The following is a 21,527-nucleotide window of genomic DNA, read 5'->3' on the forward strand; positions in this document are numbered from 1 at the left end:
AGCATGCCAATAATTCAAAAATAACAAGTAAATTTGTATAATTGAGATGAGCTCAACAATATTTCAGTTTTTAGACTTTTTTCGGGTGGCACGGTGGTCTACTGGTTAGCATGTTGGCCTCACAGTGTCGAGGCGCAGGGTTCGACTTATTTTTTTGCATGTTCTCCCTGTGGTTGTGTGGGGTTTCTCCGGGTACTCCGGTTTCCTCCCACATTCCAAAAACATGCATGGCAGGTTGATTGGGCACTTCAAATTGTCCTAAGAGTGATTGTGAGCGTGAATCGTTCTCTGTCTGTGTGTGCCCTGCGATAGGCTGGCAACCAATTCAGGGTGTACCCCGCCTACTGCCCGAAGACAGCTGGGATAGGCTCCAGCACACCCACGACCCTTCTTCTTTTTTTTTTTTTTTTAAAATCATTTGTATGTTTGGTGGGGTACGGTGATATTTTTATAGGGTAAAATGAGTGCAGTGGCTCAATAAAAGTTGGGAAACATTTTACTTGTAAATGGGGGACTACTGAGGACTACCTACTTCCTAACCAGTGATAACTACCATGGAGGCATGAGTGGTGATACAATTTACAACGATAGAATGTACCCCTGTTATTTATGGGTGATAGGCCAGCCCACCACTGGCGGAAATTCATATACAATTGCCGGCCACTGAAATTAATTGGGATATTTTGTGTGTGTGCGTGCGTGTGTGCGTGCGCGTGTGTGTGTGTGTTTATTTATTGTTTACCCAATGTTTTACAAAATCGTTCTAAACGTTCACTAAATCCCACCCCCATTTTTTTCAGGGTTTGTTCAAGGTTACAAAGATGTTCCTTCCAAAGACATTCGCAAACAATTTTTCTTGACCTTGAAAGAACCCTGGCGGGGAAAAAAAAACATCCGACCGTGCACAAACACTCGCAAGCCTTCACCGCTCAGTGAGATACCACATCGACCACAAGTAGGCGGATTCCATCATAGTAGAGGAAATAACAAAACAAGTTACCCCTCGCACGTCACCACCACCATCAACACCAAAAAAACTAATAACAATAAATTGTTTTCAGTCACACTTGTCCAAAGGTTTGCATTTGAACCACCCACATAGAGGAGCACAAAAACAAGGTGCCGAAACTGATCAACAGCAAGTTGAAGCGTGCACAAGCAACATGCATGGCATCAGTTGCCACTCTGGCGTGTCCACACTCATGTAATAGACCACAAATCAAAACTTGTGGTCGCTAATATTTATTCCATGTCATTATGAACATACCTGTCAACTCATACGGTTTAGCCATAGTTCATACGGATTTTGTGGTGAATCTTACGTATATAGCCGTATCGCACAAATCATACGGATTCTGAACACCCCCCCCCCCCCCCAACAGGTATTTCCGTTTGCTTTTGCCCAGAATGGTGATAATCTACTCGAATGCTTTCATTTCGAAAGTAAATATGAATGGATGCTGTAACTTCGAGCCGATGGGTCAGCATTTGGAGTCGGTGAAAAAAGTAACGCAGAAATACAACTCTGAACACAGTAATGCCACTAAGTAGAATGATGATTAGACGTTAACCAGACATTGTATTATGGAGATCTACAATAAATATCATTGAAAATTTCGTGGGGTTTTTTCTGCCGTTATTTTGACATACAAAATGCTTTGGTATGTTATAAGGATTTTTTGCTCTTTATAAGGATTTTTTTGGTAGTTTATACAGGTTGGCGCTCCGAAAAGTTGACAGGTATGTATGAATAACAAAGGGGGGGGGGGTGTATTCTCACATCATGGAATCAGTTCGACGCGTTGCAGTAACACAATAAATCCGTTTGATGTCGCCCCATCACTTGTTCTGCTGCTGCCGGCTTCCCAGACTTCTGGCTGATCCATCGACCAATCAAATGTGAGGGGGCGGGGCCCCAAGTGTCACTACAGATACAGGACGAAGTTCGCACCGACCTGCAGCCGCCGCCGCTGCTGTTGCTGTTGCACCGATGAGTCTCCACGTAAATATTTAGCCGCGGCTGACTATGCCGAGTTAAAGAACATCTGACTTGCACTCTGTCCAATGATGGCACGCGATGTAATGCCCGTGGATGGTTTCACGGGAAAAGCGATGCCCAGAGGTGAGACCTGCACATGCAGCGCCAACTGCCGGAGTCGGAGCACCAGTGTCGTCTTCCTCGGATTATTTCTACTGTCACTCTCCTTGCACGCGGTCACGCTTGTCTGCTATGTGGACCTGCGCTCCGAGGTCAAAAGGGAAATAATCCACCAGAAGCGAGATTCCATGCTGACACTAGCGGGCAGCGACTTGGCCAACACCGCGTCTGGGGTATTCCAGCCCGACCCCCCGCGGTTCGAACCCCGCAGCAGCCGCTCCGCAGATGACCCCGAGGTAAATTCTTTTAAGAGGGCAGGAGCAATTTCTCGAAACACATAGAGAGTTTTTGAGTGCGAGCTGTCAATGGCATTTTTCTTTCTTTCTGTCACTGTTTTGGGGGAAAAGTACATAGTTGTACTTTCAGGGCCTGAAATTGCCACAGTTTGGAAACAAACATTACCTGTACCGATTTGGACATGAGTGGAACACTCTCCTCGAAGTCCTTGGAGTATATATTTTATGTTGAGAGGCACAAACGGACACTCATTGACATGAATCGTGCAGTGGAACCTTTCAAATAGAACACCAGCTGTTCTGTGAAAACCAGGTTGTCCACATGGGAAATCATGTCAATACCAATTATCAGGTCCAGTTTCACACTGTCTCAAGGCAATTTTGAAGTAAAAGTTGAACAAACTCAACAGTCATCCCAGAAGGATATGGTCACCATTGGGCAATAAAACAAATCGTTGAACAGCTCGCCCTTTAAAGTCACCAGACTGGCAAATTAGTAAATATTGTCTCAAGGCAAAATAAGAACATTGTTCCACTTGTTGTTTCTTTTTCAGTATCTACTCAACTCAACTCAACTGTAATTATAGAGTACTTTCAGACGGACTGTATAATTAATTGATATTGAACATTGTGTCATGATAATCAGCACCGTTAATGTTTGCCTTGGGACAAATGTGGTTCCTGTTTATTATGCAGGATAACGGTTGCAATTTACCTGAAGTCGAAATGATTACTTCAAGACTTTACACAGATCGGATCAGCGGAGAGTTTGCATTTGATGTAAAATTGGAGAAAGTTTGTAAGTTGCAGATTGATCAGTGACATCATTGATTGACATTACGGCACACACAAAATCACTGCAGAGACTGCCAAGGTGAATAATCCACTCAACTCAACTGTATTTATATAAAGTCACTATGTACTACAGTATATACACTATGTAGTTGCTCCATGTACAAAGTGCTGTACATGGAGCAACTATCATCTGTACAACAATAAATCAATAAATCAGTAACAAAGACGGTAGAAAGCACCAAACAGTAAAACTAAGATCAAGTTTGAGTCATGCTGAGTCAAATGCCAAAGAATACAAGTGAGTTTGGAGGCGGGTTTTAAAGATGGAAAGCGAGGAGGCTTGCCGAATGTTCACTGGGAGGTCATTCCAGAGAGAGGGACCAGCAACTGAAAAGGCTCGATCCCCTCCGTTTAGTTCTTGGTACTTCTAATAATCCAGGGTTTCTCATCATTATACATTTGGATTTTTTTTGAATAATTTAGGGAGTTTAGGAGGTGGCAGGTGTGGCTGGGGGTTTGACTGCCTCCCTATTTTCCATGTACCGGTACTTAATTTTTATCAGTGTTTTGGGGAGGATTTTTTGTGATTACCGGTAATTGTTTTTGTTTCCCAATGCATTCCAATGGGCGTCAATTTTGGCTATTCCTGTGCTGGGCCGATCGCCGGGAAGAGCGAGGGTCGACTGCACAGTAAATCAACAAGTTGTTGAAATTGATTGGATAGATTGGTCCGTCTTCAGATCAGATCAGTGAGAGGTGATCGTTTCTTTTAAGATGCAAAATCCTTATCATGGAGAGTCTCGTAACATTGGGGGTCTTTGGAGGTTGCACTGCACTCTTGCTTTATTCTAGCTGAACCAGTATTCAAGGTTGAGTGTGTTGCTGTCAGATATCCTCCTGACTGAAAAGATTGATGGACAAGCCTCAGGTTGGCTTGGCAATGAAGGTTCAGTCGAAGTGCTGGAGCAGGCGCTCAGCCAAATAAACACATCACCTACGAGCAGGTGCAGAGTCCGAGGCTTGATGTGCATTCATTGGCACGTCGAAGAGCCGCCTGGGACTGGTGCCAGCTTCAACTTACATTTTCTGGACAGGCAACAGTCAATTTAATGTTCATTATGTCGTCATTGGCTTCAGAAACAACCCACCCTTTTACTCTCCTCGGTTCAACAGCACAAAAGGAGCAAGGTGTGAAGTTTTGCTCCACTCTCAAATACCTCCATTGTTGGTGGTTATGCAACCTTTTTACACTGACCACAAGTATCATTTGAAGGTGCAGAATAATAGTAGTTCTTGGGTGTTTTCTACCTTTGATACTTTCAGGTTGGGAAAATACCTGCATCATTGTATCTCTGGAAATGGTAGGACATTACCTTGGAGTATAATAGCAACGTAAGGGACAACAGAAAAACCGAAAGACCTTTATATCAGACAGTGCAGACACAGACCCTCCCGGTTGCAGCACAAGACAACAATAGAGGCGTTTGTTTTGTAACATTTTGCTTAAAGGAAACAAAATGAACCGCAAAGCTGAGACGATTGCACGACTCTCCTGTGTCCTTCGCTAAGTCCATTTTAGATAGGAGAGCTGAATCCGAGGAGATGGGCTTGGTATTCAGTCCAGATGCTGATGCTTCATGATGCTTTATAAAAGACTGTAGTCCAGCTGTAAATATTTAACCGCGCTGTGATGCCGTCCTATCCAGATGTCTGCATTAAACAACTCTGATTACACATCCCACAGTTTACATAGTTGGAGAAACAGGAGCATGTGGCGTTCGGACGCAGCTGCCACACTTGTTAGCTTTTGAGACTTGGCCTTTGAAGAGTCCTTTCTGGATGCCGAAACATTATTCAATGGATTTTTCACTTAAGTCTTCATCAAAGGCATCGCAACGATTTAAAGTGTAGATACGCGACAATGTGAAACAAGGGATGACGCGCCTCCTATAAAACAGAAATGCAAGTAAATATTTGGGAAACCGGAGCATTGTATCGTAGCAGCTCAGCAAAAGGTTTGGGGATTTTGGTGAAAACACCTTCATAGACCACATTTCAAGTTCGCCCAATATCACTTTGTGGATTTGAAATAGATTATTGAGGGTTGAGTGTAAGTCAATCCCAAAGGACAGTTTTTGTTGTTTCTTTTTTGGGGGCAGGGGAGTAGCATGCATTTTAGGTTAATTAAAGACTCTAAATTTATCGTAGGTGTGAATGTGAGCATTCTTTACAGGCACCTTGCAGTTGTCTGGCAACCATTCCAAAGTGCACTCCACCTCATGCTCCAATTCTACGAAGAAAGACTGTCAGTTATCTGCAACCGCAATGAGGACAAGCAGTATGGGAAATGTTTGGTAGTGTTTTGCCACGATGCTAACAGTGGCACTGACTGACTTTTCCACTTAGCAACTGAGCAGAATACTGCCCATTCCAACATTTCAAAAAGACTGTATACAGTATACTGTGAAATGTATTGTTAGCTGGAACAGCTGCTATATCACGCATACTGGTCATCTGTCCATCTATTCATCTCTATCCGGCTTGTCCTCATGAGGGTCAGGTGTGAGTTGCAGCCTAGCCCAGCTGATTTTGGGCAAGACTTGGGGAACACCCTTTATCTCACCCATGAGATATCTCTTATTTTATTGGATCATTCCACTCAAACTAGATCCAAAATTGGATTTTGACAGGAAATGTGTTTGATTTTCAAATTTTCAGTCTATCCCCTTTTTATCCGCACTGGTCATGAGGTTGAATTCTTTCCAGACGAGAGCAGATGATTTTGGTCATGTGATCTCACAACGAACGCAAACACCAGCCTGCCTTCAACAGATCCAGGTGGTATGCCCTCCGATATCAGTCACTCCCAGCTGTACAGCAGACCTGCATGATTCGGAACAGTAAAATGTTTCTCCTGACTGCATCTTCCTCTCAAGTTTGTGGATAAGCGTGATGTCATTTGAATCTGAAGAAGAATGCAAATACCTGTATTCTACATCATGCCCAACTCACTCTTGTCTCCACGTGAGTTTTTTTTTTTTTTAAAGGCGCTGAGTAGTCTGTATCTAACAACAATTGTATTTTATTTCTTTATTTTTTTCCTGCTCAGATGTTTGCCTTCAAAGTCCTGCACACAACAGATGTTAAAACATCTGGAGTCCTGTTAACAGCTATCAAAAATTCTGCTTGATGGGGCACCGAGTCCAGCCTACATGCAGTGGCGGCACCCGGGTGGGCTGTCACCAGTGACGAGTTGCATCTAAGCTTTTTTAATTTTTTTAATATATGAATCTGCAACCTTGCGGGAAAGCTGGTGGCAGGAGCGCCAATTTTGGTCATTTTAGGATCGCTTCCGTTGTTTCTATTGTCCATGTACTTTTTGTGGGCACAGTGTGATAGAGGTTCTTCGAACTGAAAACTGTTGTGTTAACTCAGCTGCAACCGTGCAAGACCATTGTTCCGTCAGAAATTTTTCAGACACCTTACGCATTAATGTGAAAGCGATACTCTAAGACGGGTCACAAGCTGCAAAACGCTGATTGCTCTGTTTCCAAAAGACTCGCAATGCCGGCGAGACTACAAATTGGACCAACTCGGAATTGCTTAATCTGCACACCGCATAGCCAGCTCGAAGCTTCCCTTGCCACATTGGTTGTCTTTAGAAGGTGCAAATGATGACACACATTTTGCCGTGTTCGCCCAGTTGATCGAATTCCCTGAGGTTTGACCATTCCTTTTGAATTGGAAACCATTTTTAAGGATGCATAAAGTGTGTGCTGCCAATACAACAGCGATGAGTCCCCACCAGCTGTGCATCTGGTGTCCTTAACTGTGTCCCTCAGTTTTACCTTGACTTTTCAACTGCAATTTTGTGGTTGGGTTTCTCCACTGCGCTGCAGTTTTGGATAATTACCCCTGGTAGTCAACATGAGGGCATCGTGAGTTGAGACCACATTCCGGGCATCACAGCTTCATAGTTGTGTTTCCCTCTGACAATCGTCTAAAAACGTTGATGAATTCCAGTAGTTTGGGTGAAGAAATGAAATGGAAACACAAACAGTTGTTTTACTCTGTGTTTATAAACATCTTGTGATCACAAGATTACACATCCCCAGGGTGATTGAAATGTAGTCATATCCTGACGGAACAACGGGGAATCGTGTCTTTGACCCACACCAGCAGCAACCCTCACTTTGAAGATGTGAAAGCCATCTAATCGTTCGCATTTTCTCCCCCGGGTTGAAAAAGAATGGTTTACTCAATAGTTGGCACTTGGCATACATACCGACACATTGTCTTCCTGTTTTACTGTAAGGTTCCATTTCTTTGAAGAGTACAAAGGCTATAAATGTTCTAATGAAGCCGTTCTCATGAAATCATTTCATGTTACATCATCTCCAACACCAGTTTTACCTTCGTAGCAGTCTGGCAGATCCTGTGGCTTGTTTGTTTTTTGGCATTGGGTTGCAGTTTCATCTCGGGCCAAGACCTGCATGTGGAATGATGATGTTTGGCTGTCAGAACAGACGAAGGTTTAATGCCATATGCCTGGACATACACCCACAGTCCTTTGAGAGGTAACAGGCTCTTGTGCCAACAGCTGTAGCGGAGATGTAGAGACACCTGCGCACCAAATGAAAAGCAAACATCTGGAGGTCTATGTGCCGATAAACCATAGTAGCCACGAGGGCTGGGCAACTCGTCGAAATTTAATCCCAATTTGGATTTTGGATTCTCTTGATCTTAAAAACGTCAGAATTAAATAGAAATGATCAATGTGCTGAACAACGTGGTGTATGCGTGCAAATTCCTGGGATTGTGAAAGATACCCTGAATGCACCTGTTACTCGCACAGCGAGTGTGTGTGTGTGTGTGTGTGTGTGTGTGTGTGTGTGTGTGTGTGTGTGTGTGTGTGTGTGTGTGTGTGTGTGTGTGTGTGTGTGTGTGTGTGTGTGTGCGCGTGTGTGTGTGTGTGTGTGTGTGCATGTGAGATTCTGCCTTGCCTGAGCGTGCTTTCAAGTGACACTCCATTTGGGGTTTATTGTAAAACTAAACACGCAACAAAAATAATTACTCACGTTGTATATTTGAATACGAGACATGCTTGATTTTCATACCTGTCAACTCATATGGTTTAGCCATAGTTCATACGGATTTTGTGGTGAATCTTACGTATATGGCCGTATCGCACAAATCATACGGATTCTGAACATTTCCGGGTTTTTTTTTCACCAACTCCAAATCATTTGGAGTTGGTGAAAAAAGTAACGCAGGAATACAACTCTGAACACAGTAATGCCACTAAGTAGAATGATGATTAGACATTAACCAGACATTGTATTATGGAGATCTACAATAAATAAAATACCATTGAAAATTTCGTGGGGTTTTTTTCTGCCGTTATTTTGACATATAAAATGCTTTGGTATGTTATAAGGATTTTTTGCTCTTTATAAGGATTTTTTTGGTAGTTTATACAGGTTGGCGCTCCGAAAAGTTGACAGGTATGGATTTTAAAACCATTTGCAGTGCTCATTGCAAAGGTCAATGTAAAATCCCACTGGCATGCTAACAGGTAATTAGCATCGACATCGACATCGTGTGTATTGCATGCATGCACGGCGCCACACTGCCCTCAAAGAGGCCAACTGGTGTGGCAAACAGACATGGCATTTATTTTTCATTATTCATTGTTTTCATTGATATTATTGTAATATATACTTGTTTTACTTTGATGTTAATTTTTTCCAGTTGTTCTTTCCAAGGAGTTTCTACACATTTACAAATGAAATTGCAGGAAATATGAGACCTGAGGTCCCAGCTTAGCTCAGTAAGACTTGTAAAAATTAAAAATAGAACAAAATAAGATATAATAAGTAAGAAATTTCTAAGGAAGATGCTTATTGGGATTTAAATGTGTTCAAGGATGCAATGCATGCAAAGTGTGGATAGATAGATAATGAAAATATTAATAAACGATCAGACGTGTATGTCAGCTGGTCAATGCATAGATTCCTTGTGAGGAGTAGGGCCCCTGCCAAAAGGAACAGGGGAAGAATCCTTCCTAGTTTTCACCGGTTCGGAAAGTCCTCTTTTCAGTTCGGTGCCATGATTTCAGAAAATGTCCTTGAATTATTGGGTTAACGAAACATATTGGCTAGCTGTTGCACAGCATTATGATAGCATCGTAGCATTGATTAGGATGCGATTGCTTCATGCCACACAGAACAAGTCAAAGAAAACTTAGCAAAATTGTCCAACATACAACACTAATTGTTTTTCTTTCACCCGTACAATGCTCAAGCTCTTTGTGGAATTGAATAATGGGAGGAGGCCAAGAACAAAGGGTTGCGTCTTTCAAAAGCGGACCACATTGCTGGTAAAATTTGAAGGATCCGGAAATTCCTTTGGTAGGATTCAATTAAATAATGTCATTCTTGAAATCAATCTGTTTGAGGATCCTTCCCTGACATTGACATGCATCATTTAACTACTGTGAGGTGCTTTGCTGTTTTCACAAGATGGTGTTGCTCGGCATAACCCCCCCCCCCCCCCCCCGCACCCCCCGATTAAATGATAGAGAGGTATGTATAGCTTTTTGAACTTCAAGTTGAGATGCTGCATGTGTCCTGGCTTTGAGGATGTCCATTGCATACCTTCCAAGCAGATGTTCAGCCCCTCGGTCATGGACCACCATTAATGCATATATGAATGTTGGACTGAAATGTTGGCTGTTGAATGGGTGGTCTTGTGTTTCCATTGTTAAAACACTATGACTTCTTTGAACTCTTTCCTTTTCCACCGAGTCACTTGGGCCGCAGCAGCACAATCTGTAAAGATTCAACTCCCGTCTTTGGGCGAGAGAGGGCAGAAAGGTTAAGGCTCGCTATTGACCTTGAAAATCAGTTGTGAGGTGCAAAAGACTTGCTACTGAACAAAAAAATGGGAAATTGATATTCCTGATCTGCGATGATACAATGAAAGTACTTTGCGCAGACAGGTTGCTCTGCGCCTGTAACAGAGCTCCAAAGCCAAACTCGAAACATTCCGCTACAATAGATTGATTTTTATCTGACCGTTTCAACACTCAGGTCAGCGCGTCATCTCAAGTTCACATGACTGTAGCTCGAGTAGACCCAGTCAAAGAGCAACACAGGGCATGTTGACTCCTGAGAACACACTCCCCACTGGCATTCTTCTTGTAAAGGGTGATTTCACGCCAGCTACGTCAGTCCTTTCATCGACTCACATGAGTCCATTCACGCTGTAGCTGTGCAGGGATGGGACCAGCTGGCATATGAATGGGCAATGATCTCAGACGAAACACAATGCTTGTCCTCCTTTTGTATATGAGCATGTTCCACAGCGTTGGGGACAAAGCGGCTGCGCAGGGCGGCTAAACGATAGACAAAGGTGGCTTAAGTTACAGGATAGGTTACAGAGCCCGTCAACAAATACGGCTGGACCGGAACCGTCAGAATCAAAACGTAATCTTGAGAAGGCAGAACATAAGGCAAAGGCATTATTTTACAATAAAATGTCGACTGTATGAATGAAAGAACAGGAAATAATTGGTGTCTGTTTTTCCCTTCCTAGGGGCAATTACTGCACAGAAATAGAGACATCCTTGCCACTGAAGACAATAGAGGCATAACTCAAAGGGAGAAAAGAAGTCCCGGCAAGCAGCCAGAAGCAGGTATTTGCTATTCCATAGTTGGCATTATTCTTCTTCAGTGAAAACCCTTCCCTTTATGGTAGAGGGGAAAAAAACAACAGCAAATGCCCCTTGAGGCTTCTTGAGCTTGTTGTCAGATAAATGTTTCCTCCAACTTTTGTTTCTTTGGAGATGATTCACTCGTGTAAATAAGAGGCTGATGTACAGGTTTAAGTCTTTTAAATATTAAAAACAGATTGTTAGTGGGTTGTCACATTTGGTCGACCTTTTTTTTTTTTAACTTACTGTCATCATAAAGCTGTTGTACCACGTTTGTTGCTGGAAAAATGCAGCATGCATAATTAAATTCCAAAACAGAATGGGACTGATTATTACTTGGATGCAAGCGGTCATGGGCAGCTTTCAAGGCACAGAAAAAACTGTGTTGATTTCCCCTTTCTTAAAATATTACATCCCGGAGACATCTTTTTGGGATTTCCATTGCGCGGATAGCTTCCATGTTATGGATCAATATCCACTTTCAGTAAATAGGATCGTGTAAAAAGCACAGTTTCAAAGAATATGCCCTTTTTTCAGTCAACCGCGCAATCATTTAAAAAGGCGGTCATCATCTGACACGCTAGTGGCTTTCATAAATCTGGCGGCACTGATTCATCATCATCGATGACTCGACAGCAAACCACATGGACTGATACGTTTGAATTAGCGTTGGTAGCTTTTTTTGTTTGGAATGTTAGCTATGCAAAAAAATATATATATATATCTGGTGAGCGCTTTGAAGTTTCATGAGAGAAAGCAACAAGTGCTACATGATCACAAGGCATTCCGATGTCTGCGGCGTGACATTAAATACTTAGGTGGGGGTGAGGGGTGGGTGGTGATTGAGTTTAATTTAGAAGAAAAAAACTCACCTTTCAGACTTTATACATAAATCAGTAAAGTCCCGAGCCTCTAAACACTAATCATTCCCAGTTCTCTCCGCTGCTCGTACTATACAGACAAAGGCATTTCTAATCCTAGCCTTAGATGTGTGTGTGTGCGTGTGTGTGTGTGTGTGCGCACGCGCGGCAATGTGTGTTCTCTGCCCTCCTTAACGGGCACCAGATTTCAGATAGGGCTGCTCGTTAAGAAAAATCTATGCGGATGCATCCAGTCATGTAGCCAGAGGAGAAACTCTGGCCATATGTTCACAGGGGACTCAAACTGTGAGGTTTTAAGGTTAAATGGCCTTTGTAGTCGTAATGACATGGTAAACACAAGAGCAGCGAGACGGCCTTTTGAAAAGAATTTCTAATCTGGGCGCGCGCACGCACGCACACGCGCAAATAAAGGCATGCTGAGGGTATTTTCACGCACTGACATGGATGTCCCACCACCGTCTGCAGGCACACATATGCACATGGCCTGTAAAATAAAGACACATAAACGCACATGCACATTCGCACACTTTCATCTGCATTCTCCATCTGGGTTTAGTTCAACGAAAAGGATTTTGGCAGGATAAAGTATCTCTCTAATGATCTTCTCCAGTTCCACTGCCTGTGAATGCTTAAGGCACTTGTTCATACAGATGAGGTGAAACCACACTTACAAATTGCTACACTCGACAAACCCACAGGATTAACTTGAATGCTCAGTGCCCAATGTGTCAGCATAGAGAGGATACCTACACGGAATAAACTGGACCCTCGAGATGAAATGTTAGCTCATGATTGGTCGAAAGAGAACTTCAAGCTTAATCATTTAGTTTTTTTTTTCCTTGTCTTCCAGAATCGACAGGAAAAGAGAAAAGGAAAGAAAAGAAAAAAGGTAATCAAATAGACATGCTCAGTCCTCTGGGTGATTGGAAGAGGGTTGCGCTAGGGGGAGGCTAGAATACAGATCCAGTTTTTGGCGATTCTTAGTCATCAAGGTCACCAGCAAAACTTCAAAGGCAAAATTGTTAGTCACGAGTAGTCTGCTGTAGTTGATTTTGAGTCAACTTCTGTGGCCGTAACTGCAGTTACCATTGTTTTCCAATACCAGCCACGTTCCTAAAACTCGGCTACCCAGCCGTCCGCACGCCGTTTATGAGTCCCGCATCAATGTCTACCTTTTTATGTTGACTGTTGGGCAGATGTACAAAAGCCTTTCTGATCATCACTGTCAAATAACTGACTTGCACCATTTGCCGACCACTTTGCATTCTATCTTCTTAGGCAAGAAAAGATCCATACCGGGCCCCCCTGGTCCTCCCGGCCCCCCGGGCCCCCAGGGCCCACCGGGGATCCCCGGAATCCCAGGGATCCCAGGAAGCAATGCCGTGGGTCCTGCAGGACCTCCCGGGCCCCCTGGGCCACAGGGGCCTTCAGGCGCTCGAGGCCCAGCAGGTACCAAGTTCAAAAAAAGAAAATGAGTGGTTACGATAGTACAATAGCCCAAACTCGAGTCTTGCGGCCCGTTCTTGGATTACACGGCATGAGCCTGCATGTAGCCATGTTCCCACGCTTGGAGGAGGCTCGGGTTGTCAAAATGGATACGCGGCTGAACAGTGAGATTTTCTCATGCGAAATGTCAAACATTGTGAAGGATTGCAGGGATGTCTCCACAGTCTATGGCATTGCTTGTTTTGATTCAGTCACAATGGTGTCATCTTTTCTTAAACCGCCGCGGTATTGGCCAGAATCCCATCATGTCTTGTTTCTTGTTGTAGGAGTTGCTGATCAGACAAAAATAAAAGAATTCCAGGTAGAGTGTGTTACCTCCAAAAATACTTATGTCCCACACAAGAACACTGATGTCAATGACGTGACATCTTTACTTTTCAGCCCGCGGTGGTCCATTTGCAAGGGCAGGAAACGACCATCCAAGTGAGAGAAGGTGGGTTGTAGGTTGTTGTAGTGGATGATAATTGTCGGGGCTATCGTGGAGAACAACCAACTCTGAATTATGTTCAAGATTTTCTATATGTCGACCCTCTCGTGGAGTTATGTAATTTTCTGTATTCTATACTACTGCAAACAACTGTGAACGCCACTCATTGCTACACTTAACCTTTGTTTGTTTGTTTTTCTTGCTTGACATGTTTAGATCTTTCGGAAGGCATCCTCAAAAACTGGAAAATGGTGTCCATTCATCACCGTGTGTTTAAAATGCACTCTCGCTCTGGAGAGCTAGAGGTGCTATTGGACGGTGTCTACTTCATCTATAGTCAGGTAGAAGTGAGTACGGTCCTTGACGTAACTCTTATAACTCAGTGGTGATTTCAATATCCAAGTTGCTTACCTTTTTTTAGCCGTATAGTTCAAAATGTTGAAACATATTTGTGTTCTTCCATCCATGTCTAAATGTACGATTTGTAATGGAATCTCATGTCGGCTACTCAACTACCCAACTGTTTCAACTGTACATAATATGTCTTGTTTGGGCGCGTCTTTCATAAATTTTACCTCTTCACCAGGTGTACTACCTCAACTTCACAGACATCGCCAGCTATGAGGTGATGGTGGACGCCAACCCGTTTCTCCGCTGCACTTGCAGCATTGAGACAGGCCAGCGCAAGTTCAACACCTGTTACACAGCTGGAGTGAGCCTGCTGCGTGCTGGCCAGAGAATATCCATTCGCATAGTATATGAGGACACGCTCATCAGCATGACCAACCACACCACTTTCTTGGGGAGTGTCAGACTTGGAGAGGTGCCATCTGCTGGACAGAACTGATAACTGCAAACGCCAGTCTGTGTGTGTGTGTGTGTGCGTGCGTGCGTGCGTGCGGGTGTGTATTTCAAGACATAGTTAGACTTGTGTCTGGAAGCTTCGCGTCTTGCCCAGTGAGAGCCTGCTCGGATGACACTGAAACCCTGTGAGGTGATTAAGGTTGAGGATCACTCGAGCTCACAGTCACAGCCCAGTAGAAAAGAGGACGTTATGTGACTGTTCTGCTTGTGCTTCCACTGATTCAGTGCTTTTGGTCTTGATGAGCTGAATGTCTGTTTGCTCATCAAACAAATGTCACTATTTATAGCGACCCGCCTCTCTTCTTTCGCTCTCTCTTTTAATAACTAGGAAGGATACTGCTCAAACTAGTATTTTAGATTCACAATGAAATGCTGTTGAATCGTAATGTTGTATCTCCAAAAAGCATGTGGTCATATTTTGATGTATTTGTACACTACTTAATTTAAGTATATCAATACCTAGATGTGATTTGTCATAAAGAGCAAAAAATTCAAGTGCGAAATTTAATAAAAAAAGAAAGTTGAGAAAATCCATGCAACTGGAGTCAAAAGGTATTCCCAGAGCAACAGCACTATATATTTTGCACACATTTTGCACAGCAATATCCCTGCAGAATATCAGTGATATGTTTTGTGACCGTGCTATTGTTGACTTACCGTATGAATGCATACATGTGGGAAATTATGTGGGGGGGTTTTATACGTCTGTGTACATACTGTATATAAAAATGGGATATACTTTTGTAAATTGAGTTGATTGAAAGATTAAAATGGTTTGTTCTGTCTAAAGGCATGTGTGTCATTTCTGATCAAGTAGCCTATGGTTACTGATTTAGCTGTTTCATGTGGAACTCATCTGGCATGGGCACCAAAGTGGTGTGCTGTCAGGGCCCATTGTCTTTATTTATCCCTTAAACATTGTGTCCGACCCCCCAAACCCAACTTCATTGTAAACTGGAGAGGTACTTAATATATTAGTGCCATTTACAAACACATTTCGAAGCCAGAATCTACTGTTTGTTAGCTGCGTGACTTCCCCCATTTCCGAAATCCGAAAAGATCAATTCTAAGAGAATAAAATAAGGAAGGAACAGGTGGGTCCACTAATTGAGTCAAAATGAATGCTGTACTACTGAGTGTTAAACCGTTAGTGATGATCCAGACACTGAGGTCATACAATGTTCTCTTAATGCTTTATTTTCCTTGGGAATTAATGCTGTCCGATCTACTCTCCGACTCTGTAATCTCCTCAGAGAGTAAATCAAGAGGAACACGCAGAGCTGTGAGCTTCTTTCTGATAGTGGAGCCATAAACTAAAATTTGTGGAAATAAATAGAGATGGCAATATGGTTATGTGTGTGCGTGGTGGGGGGAGGGTGGTACATGTGGGTATTGTGCCAACATAAATCAAGGATTATTTGTAGTTTAAAGAAGGGGTGCCACAGCACTAGGGAGGAGCTCAATAATTACTTGGACTACTTGCAGCAGATCGGCAAAGCACGTCAAGAGGTCACCCTTGATCAATTAGATGCAGAATCAAAATTAAGAATTTGCCGTTCCTGGTACCGGGTTCAATTCCAGTTCTGGCATTCCTGTGTGGAGTTTGCATGCTCTCCCCGTGCTTGCATGGGTTTTCTCCGGGTATTCCGGTGTCCTCCCACATTCCAAAAACATGCATGGCAGGCTGATTGAAAACTCCAAAAATGTCCCAAGGTGTGAGTGTGAACGCGAATGGATGTTTGTTTCTGGGTACCCAGCGATTGGCTGGCAACCGGTTCAGGGTGTCCCCCGCCTACTGCGAGAAGACGGCTGGGATAGGCTCCAGCACCCCGCCGCGACCCTAGTGAGGATAAAGCGGTTCGGAAGATGAATGAATGAATGAATGAATAGCGGCAGCCGTTCCCGAGAACTGTCAATGTATACTCCAAAGAGTTGTGAATGCAAGCGAAAAGTCTCATTTAGCTGTGAAACAGACCCAAAATGAGCAGAAATCTGAGAAGACAGAGTCTATAATGGGCAAGGAATTCGCGGGCCAGCGTTTCAATACCAAAGAATCTGGAAAACCACTGATGACAACTTAAATGTAAATTGGAAGATCACAGAACTCTTTCCTTTGTGGGAAATAGCTCACAATATCTAAACAAGTCAAGAATTCTACCAAGAGGCTTGATGTATAATTGTCAGCCTATCTCAGCTGACTTGGAACGAGAGGAGGGGGTACACCCAAATCACAGGGTGCATGTAGAAAAACAATCAGGCACACTCACACAGGGCTCTTTCGAAACAGATTACATTTTATTGTGCATGATCCAGATAACAACTCTTTTGAGGCAAAGAAAGGGAATTTTCTTTCAAGCAGGCAGCTGCAAATGACTTAGTGAGGGAGAAAACATCACGTCTGCGAGACTCAAAATAATCTTTCAGAATAAAAATAGTCATTTTATATGGCGTTGTGGTTGTCTTCCGTTTCTGACCTTTTATGCATCAATTTTGCAAATGGGACAAAACAACCAAAAATTGTCATTGCCCAGATACAAATCGGGGGCTTTTGCCTGGGCCATTTTGTCACAATTAAAAATACATGTGCTGGTGACTGGAGAGAACCCGAAAGAAAAGTTAGTCGTCTCATGTCTATTTGCATAGCTGGAAACAATACATGGTACCGAGACATTTGTATCCTCTGCTACAGTTAAGTTCGTGACAAATTAGAAAGTAAAACACACGCACACACACACACACACACACACACACACACAAAACCCTTGCTCGGGGTGGTAAGTGACAAGTGGTAAGCTTTCATATTTCCATACAGCAAACCAATGAAGATAACGTTGAAGCCTGTTTGAAGGGTGCGAGAAGTGGCGCTGTGTGAGATGATAACAAACGGATGACAGGAGCAGCAAAACTGTTGCCTCTGAGATCCAAATTCAAATAAATGCCCACATTGTTTTTAGTAGTTATATGAATCATACTAATTCAAACAAAATACTTGAGTTTGAAGGAACTATGGTTTCTAGCTCCCTTGGTACATGTGACCCTCATTTCAGCTAACACCTCAGCCCCTTTGTACCTTGCCAGTGGCTTTCACTCCGCCCCATACTGTGATTGTTTGTTTTCCGCAAGCTTATTTTCACATCTTTTTCAATGCTTCCATTTTGACAATAAAGAAGCATAGACATTCATAATGCTTTACACACAAAACTAACTCACACATAAAGCGGGCTAATAAAAGATGTACATTGCTGCAGAAAGGTTAAAATATTGCTTTTGCGTGGAGTCCAACACGATGAGTCCAGCATGTCATAAAACATGATCATTTTCTTTGTGTAAAAAGCCATTATTTGCCCTCCATGCATATTTCTAAAAATAGCATCCTGAAGCCTATCTGCTGTCCACAGCTGTTTATTCTTCCTTCCATTTTTCTTTTTTTTTTTAATGAAGCGTGACAGTAAAAAGGGTGTGCAAGAGGATGACAGTAGCATTGGAGGTGCAGAGGAAACATGGCCAAACACATGTTTGCTAATCTCCTACTTCTATGGTCACTCGGCTTTTACACAACCGGGAAAATGGATGACGGTCCAAAGGTAGGCTGAAGGAAAGGAAATTCTAAACCTCCTCACTATATCTATTCATGTACAGTACGTATACACTTTTTTTCTCTGATCTTAAAAGTATGCACTGATGATGATGAATGTTTGGTTTCAAGGAGCAATCTTGGAGAAACCAGAACCTTGATTCCATCCCTCCGGATTTGGATGTACGATTGAGAAGCCTTGACCTGTCCAATAACTTCATCAGACGGCTGCACAAAGTTGATTTGCCGTACTTGGAGCAGCTGGACTTCAGCAGCAACCAGCTGGAGCTGATCTCTGAGGGAGCTCTAAGAGACCTGGCTCTGCTTGAGAAGTTGAATCTGTCCATGAATGCACTGAACACCAACCGTGACAGAAACAGCAAAGGCCTACAATCCATCGGTGGACTGAAGAGTTTGGACATATCTTGGAATAACTTGGGGAACGAAGCAGTCAAATTGTATCTACGAAACAAAGCCTCTCTTGAGCAACTGAAGATGAGTGGGAATTCTTTAACATGGCTTACACACGACTTGTTCAAAGAGAGTGAAAACCTCAGGAGCATTACTATCGATGCCAATCTGATATCAGCGATTGACAAAGGAACATTCGAAGCGCTCGGAAAACTAGAAAAGCTGAACCTGGCTAAAAATAACCTTGCTCACATATGTGATTTTAAATTACAGCGAGTTCAATATTTGAATCTAAGTAGAAATTCCATCGAGTTCTTTGTTACCGCTGAGGATAACCACATGTACTCTCTTGAAATACTTGACCTTAGTCATAACAAACTGCTTTATTTCCCCATTCTCCCAAAACGTAACCAACTGAAATTCCTTTATTTGCAACATAATGTTGTGGGCGCTTTAACTTCAGAGGCATCGATGGTATCAGAGACTAATGCCCTTTATAACAAAGTGGTCAGAATGAATGATGTGAGAATCGGAAAAAATCATCTGCACTCAACCTGGAGACTGATGCCACTGCTCCATATTGACCTCAGCCATAACCACTTCACATCTTTTCCACTGGAAAGATTGAGCCTTCTCTCAACTTTGGAAGGGCTCGATTTCAGTTTTAACTGCGTGCAAAAGCTCACATGGAACGTCCGACAGGAGAGTGCATCTAAATACGACAGGCAGCTTTATTTTCCCTCCTTAAGGTACCTGAACATGCAAAGCAATGGACTCGTATCCATTTCACCACGCTTTCTCAAAGCGCTCACACAAGTCGAGACAATAAATCTCCGAGACAACGCGGTGCGGCCTTGCGCTCCCGTGGGCCAAATGCCCAGCTCCTTATCATCACAGCAACTCAACTTGAACTCGTCCTGTATAGCCTTTGGAAAATTAAAAACTCTCAAACATCTGAGCCTTGAAAACAACGACATCAAGATTCTTCCGGCAAATGCATTCCGGGAAAGTTATTTGGTGTCTCTCAACCTAGCTCGAAATTCTCACATAGTCATGCGAGTTGACTCATTGGAGGACATAAAGGAAACTCTTCAGTCGTTGACGATCAGTGAATTGAACGTGACCAATTCCGAACTGTTTTTGCCCTGCATGCCACTGCTAATGCATTTGAACATATCCAACAATCGTCTGAATGCTTTACCGCATATTTTAAATTGCTCTCCTCTGAGAGAACTCAGCATAAGGAATAATGCATTTGCGTCTTTAAACTACTCGTTGATTCTGGCGTTATCAGCACACCTCCATGTTTTGTATTTCAGTGGAAATGACTTAAACTGTTGCGACAGTAATTGGCTGAGCGCCCTGAATAATTCCAGGATTAAAATGCCTGATATCGCTCTCACCAAATGTGTCACCGATGACAGCAGTATTCCTATCGAAGAGTATTTAAAAGGTTCTTCACTGTATTGTTCGCGGCACGTAAAAGGGATTCACTTGGGACAAACCTTTATCGTTATTTTGTTTGTAACTGTCTTCATAACAGTTTTCATGATGTTCGCTCGAAAAATATGTTGCCTAAAAAAGTAATTCCTAGTGTGACAAAACGGTACTGTTGTATTAAGATTCAAAACAAACCCGGATCAAAAATATTCTCAGTTTGAATTGACATTGTAAATTAAATTACGTAACAAGATATTTATTCTTGCATACTGTTAAAGCAACACGAGTACACTGGGAGTCGACTGGATGAACGGTGGTGGTGCTGCGCTGTCCAGCCACACTTATTCGGGCTGTGAACCCGCGTCGTGACCGATTAGAAAGGGAATATGAATCTTGCTAAACCTTGTCCTATTCATGACAAGTTTGACTGACTACGTCATGCAGGACCTTCAAAAGAGTACAGAAGACCCAGGACTCCTGACTTACTTTTTTTTTTTTTTTTAACTCACAGTGGCCCTTAACCTGAAATTTTTGTGGTGCAAGTAGTTGGGGCGCACACTGTAAATCGACTTGCAAAATAAATACCGGTAATAATTCCCCTCATTTTCACCAAATTACTGATAAATGGACTGAGTTCACTAGCAACGCCAAATATTCAAGAATGGTAAAAAAAGATTGTTCTAAATGTTTCCGGTGAAAGCACTCACCATGTTTCAGCACTCCATCCAGGCCCAGCTCTTTTGAGGTTGGAACTTCCTGTCTCAGAGAATGGTGAGGAGCATAACAAACCTGTAGAGAAGCAGAAGAAGGGATTTCACTTGTATCGTGCTTTTCTACCCTTCGATAATCAAAGTGCTTGAACACCGTTTCCTCATTCGCCTACTGACGCAGCATCAGAGGCAACTGGGGGCTCAGTATCTTGCTCAAGGACACTTGGACATGGTCACAAAGCCATGCCTCCCCAATCATACCAAATATCCAGTTGATAAAGTATATCAGCTGTATAGAAGAAGTTAATCAGCCGAAGCAGTCAGAAGACGTCAGAGTGTCCCAGTACTTGCACAAGAGAGTGGAATTGTACAGGTGAAGTAGCAGGAGTCTAAGCAATGGATTTGACCACGATCGCTATGCACAGCTTCTCTGGCTAGTCATCACTTGTTATGACAGTTTGTTTTTATGTTTTACAGTGGTGTGACAGTCAAGAATTGCCACGACTCACCTGAGCATTATGACGTCGCCATTTGGCATCCATGTTGTTGTTGTTGTTTTTTCAATGAGATTACCTGTTCATTTACTATCACTAGCAGGTAAACCCAACTGGTAAAAATGTTCAAATGTTTGTTTTAACATGTGCAGTCAATAAACATTTTATGGGCAACAGTTTTAGCCCAGAACGGATCGCTTCCATTTCTATCCATCCATTCGTTTTGTGAGTTGGAACGCATTCCAGTTGTCTTTGGGTGGGAGGAGGCCGACAGCCTTGACGGGTTGCCAGCTAATCACATTATTTCAAATTGTATT

At 42.9% G+C, this 21,527-nt stretch overlaps 2 protein-coding genes across 3 annotated transcripts; both read left to right on the plus strand.

Moving 5' to 3' along the window:
* Positions 1–1,949: 1,949 nt before the first annotated feature.
* On the plus strand, positions 1,950–15,370 carry eda (ectodysplasin A). 2 transcript variants are annotated; one of them, XM_086105726.1, is made up of 8 exons: positions 1,950–2,394; positions 10,786–10,885; positions 12,635–12,673; positions 13,063–13,233; positions 13,557–13,591; positions 13,672–13,723; positions 13,934–14,064; positions 14,304–15,370. In XM_086105726.1, exons 1-8 carry the CDS (start codon positions 2,065–2,067, stop codon positions 14,562–14,564), a joined length of 1,119 nt encoding a protein of 372 aa, XP_085961852.1. In that variant the 5' UTR covers positions 1,950–2,064; the 3' UTR covers positions 14,565–15,370. The 2 variants fall into 2 exon arrangements, with proteins under 2 accessions (XP_085961852.1, XP_085961853.1); XM_086105727.1 differs by having other exon boundaries at positions 13,934–14,058.
* Positions 15,371–18,028: 2,658 nt separating this feature from the next.
* On the plus strand, positions 18,029–21,400 carry LOC147209611 (transforming growth factor beta activator LRRC33-like). Its single transcript, XM_086105728.1, has 2 exons — positions 18,029–18,165; positions 18,288–21,400. The coding sequence occupies exons 1-2, from the start codon at positions 18,082–18,084 to the stop codon at positions 20,151–20,153; spliced, it is 1,950 nt and encodes a 649-aa protein (XP_085961854.1). The 5' UTR covers positions 18,029–18,081; the 3' UTR covers positions 20,154–21,400.
* Positions 21,401–21,527: the final 127 nt, after the last annotated feature.

This window comes from Hippocampus guttulatus, chromosome 2, assembly GCF_054856545.1.
Source record: "Hippocampus guttulatus isolate MCC_2025c chromosome 2, RoL_Hgut_1.0, whole genome shotgun sequence".
Taxonomy (NCBI): Eukaryota; Metazoa; Chordata; class Actinopteri; order Syngnathiformes; family Syngnathidae; genus Hippocampus; species Hippocampus guttulatus.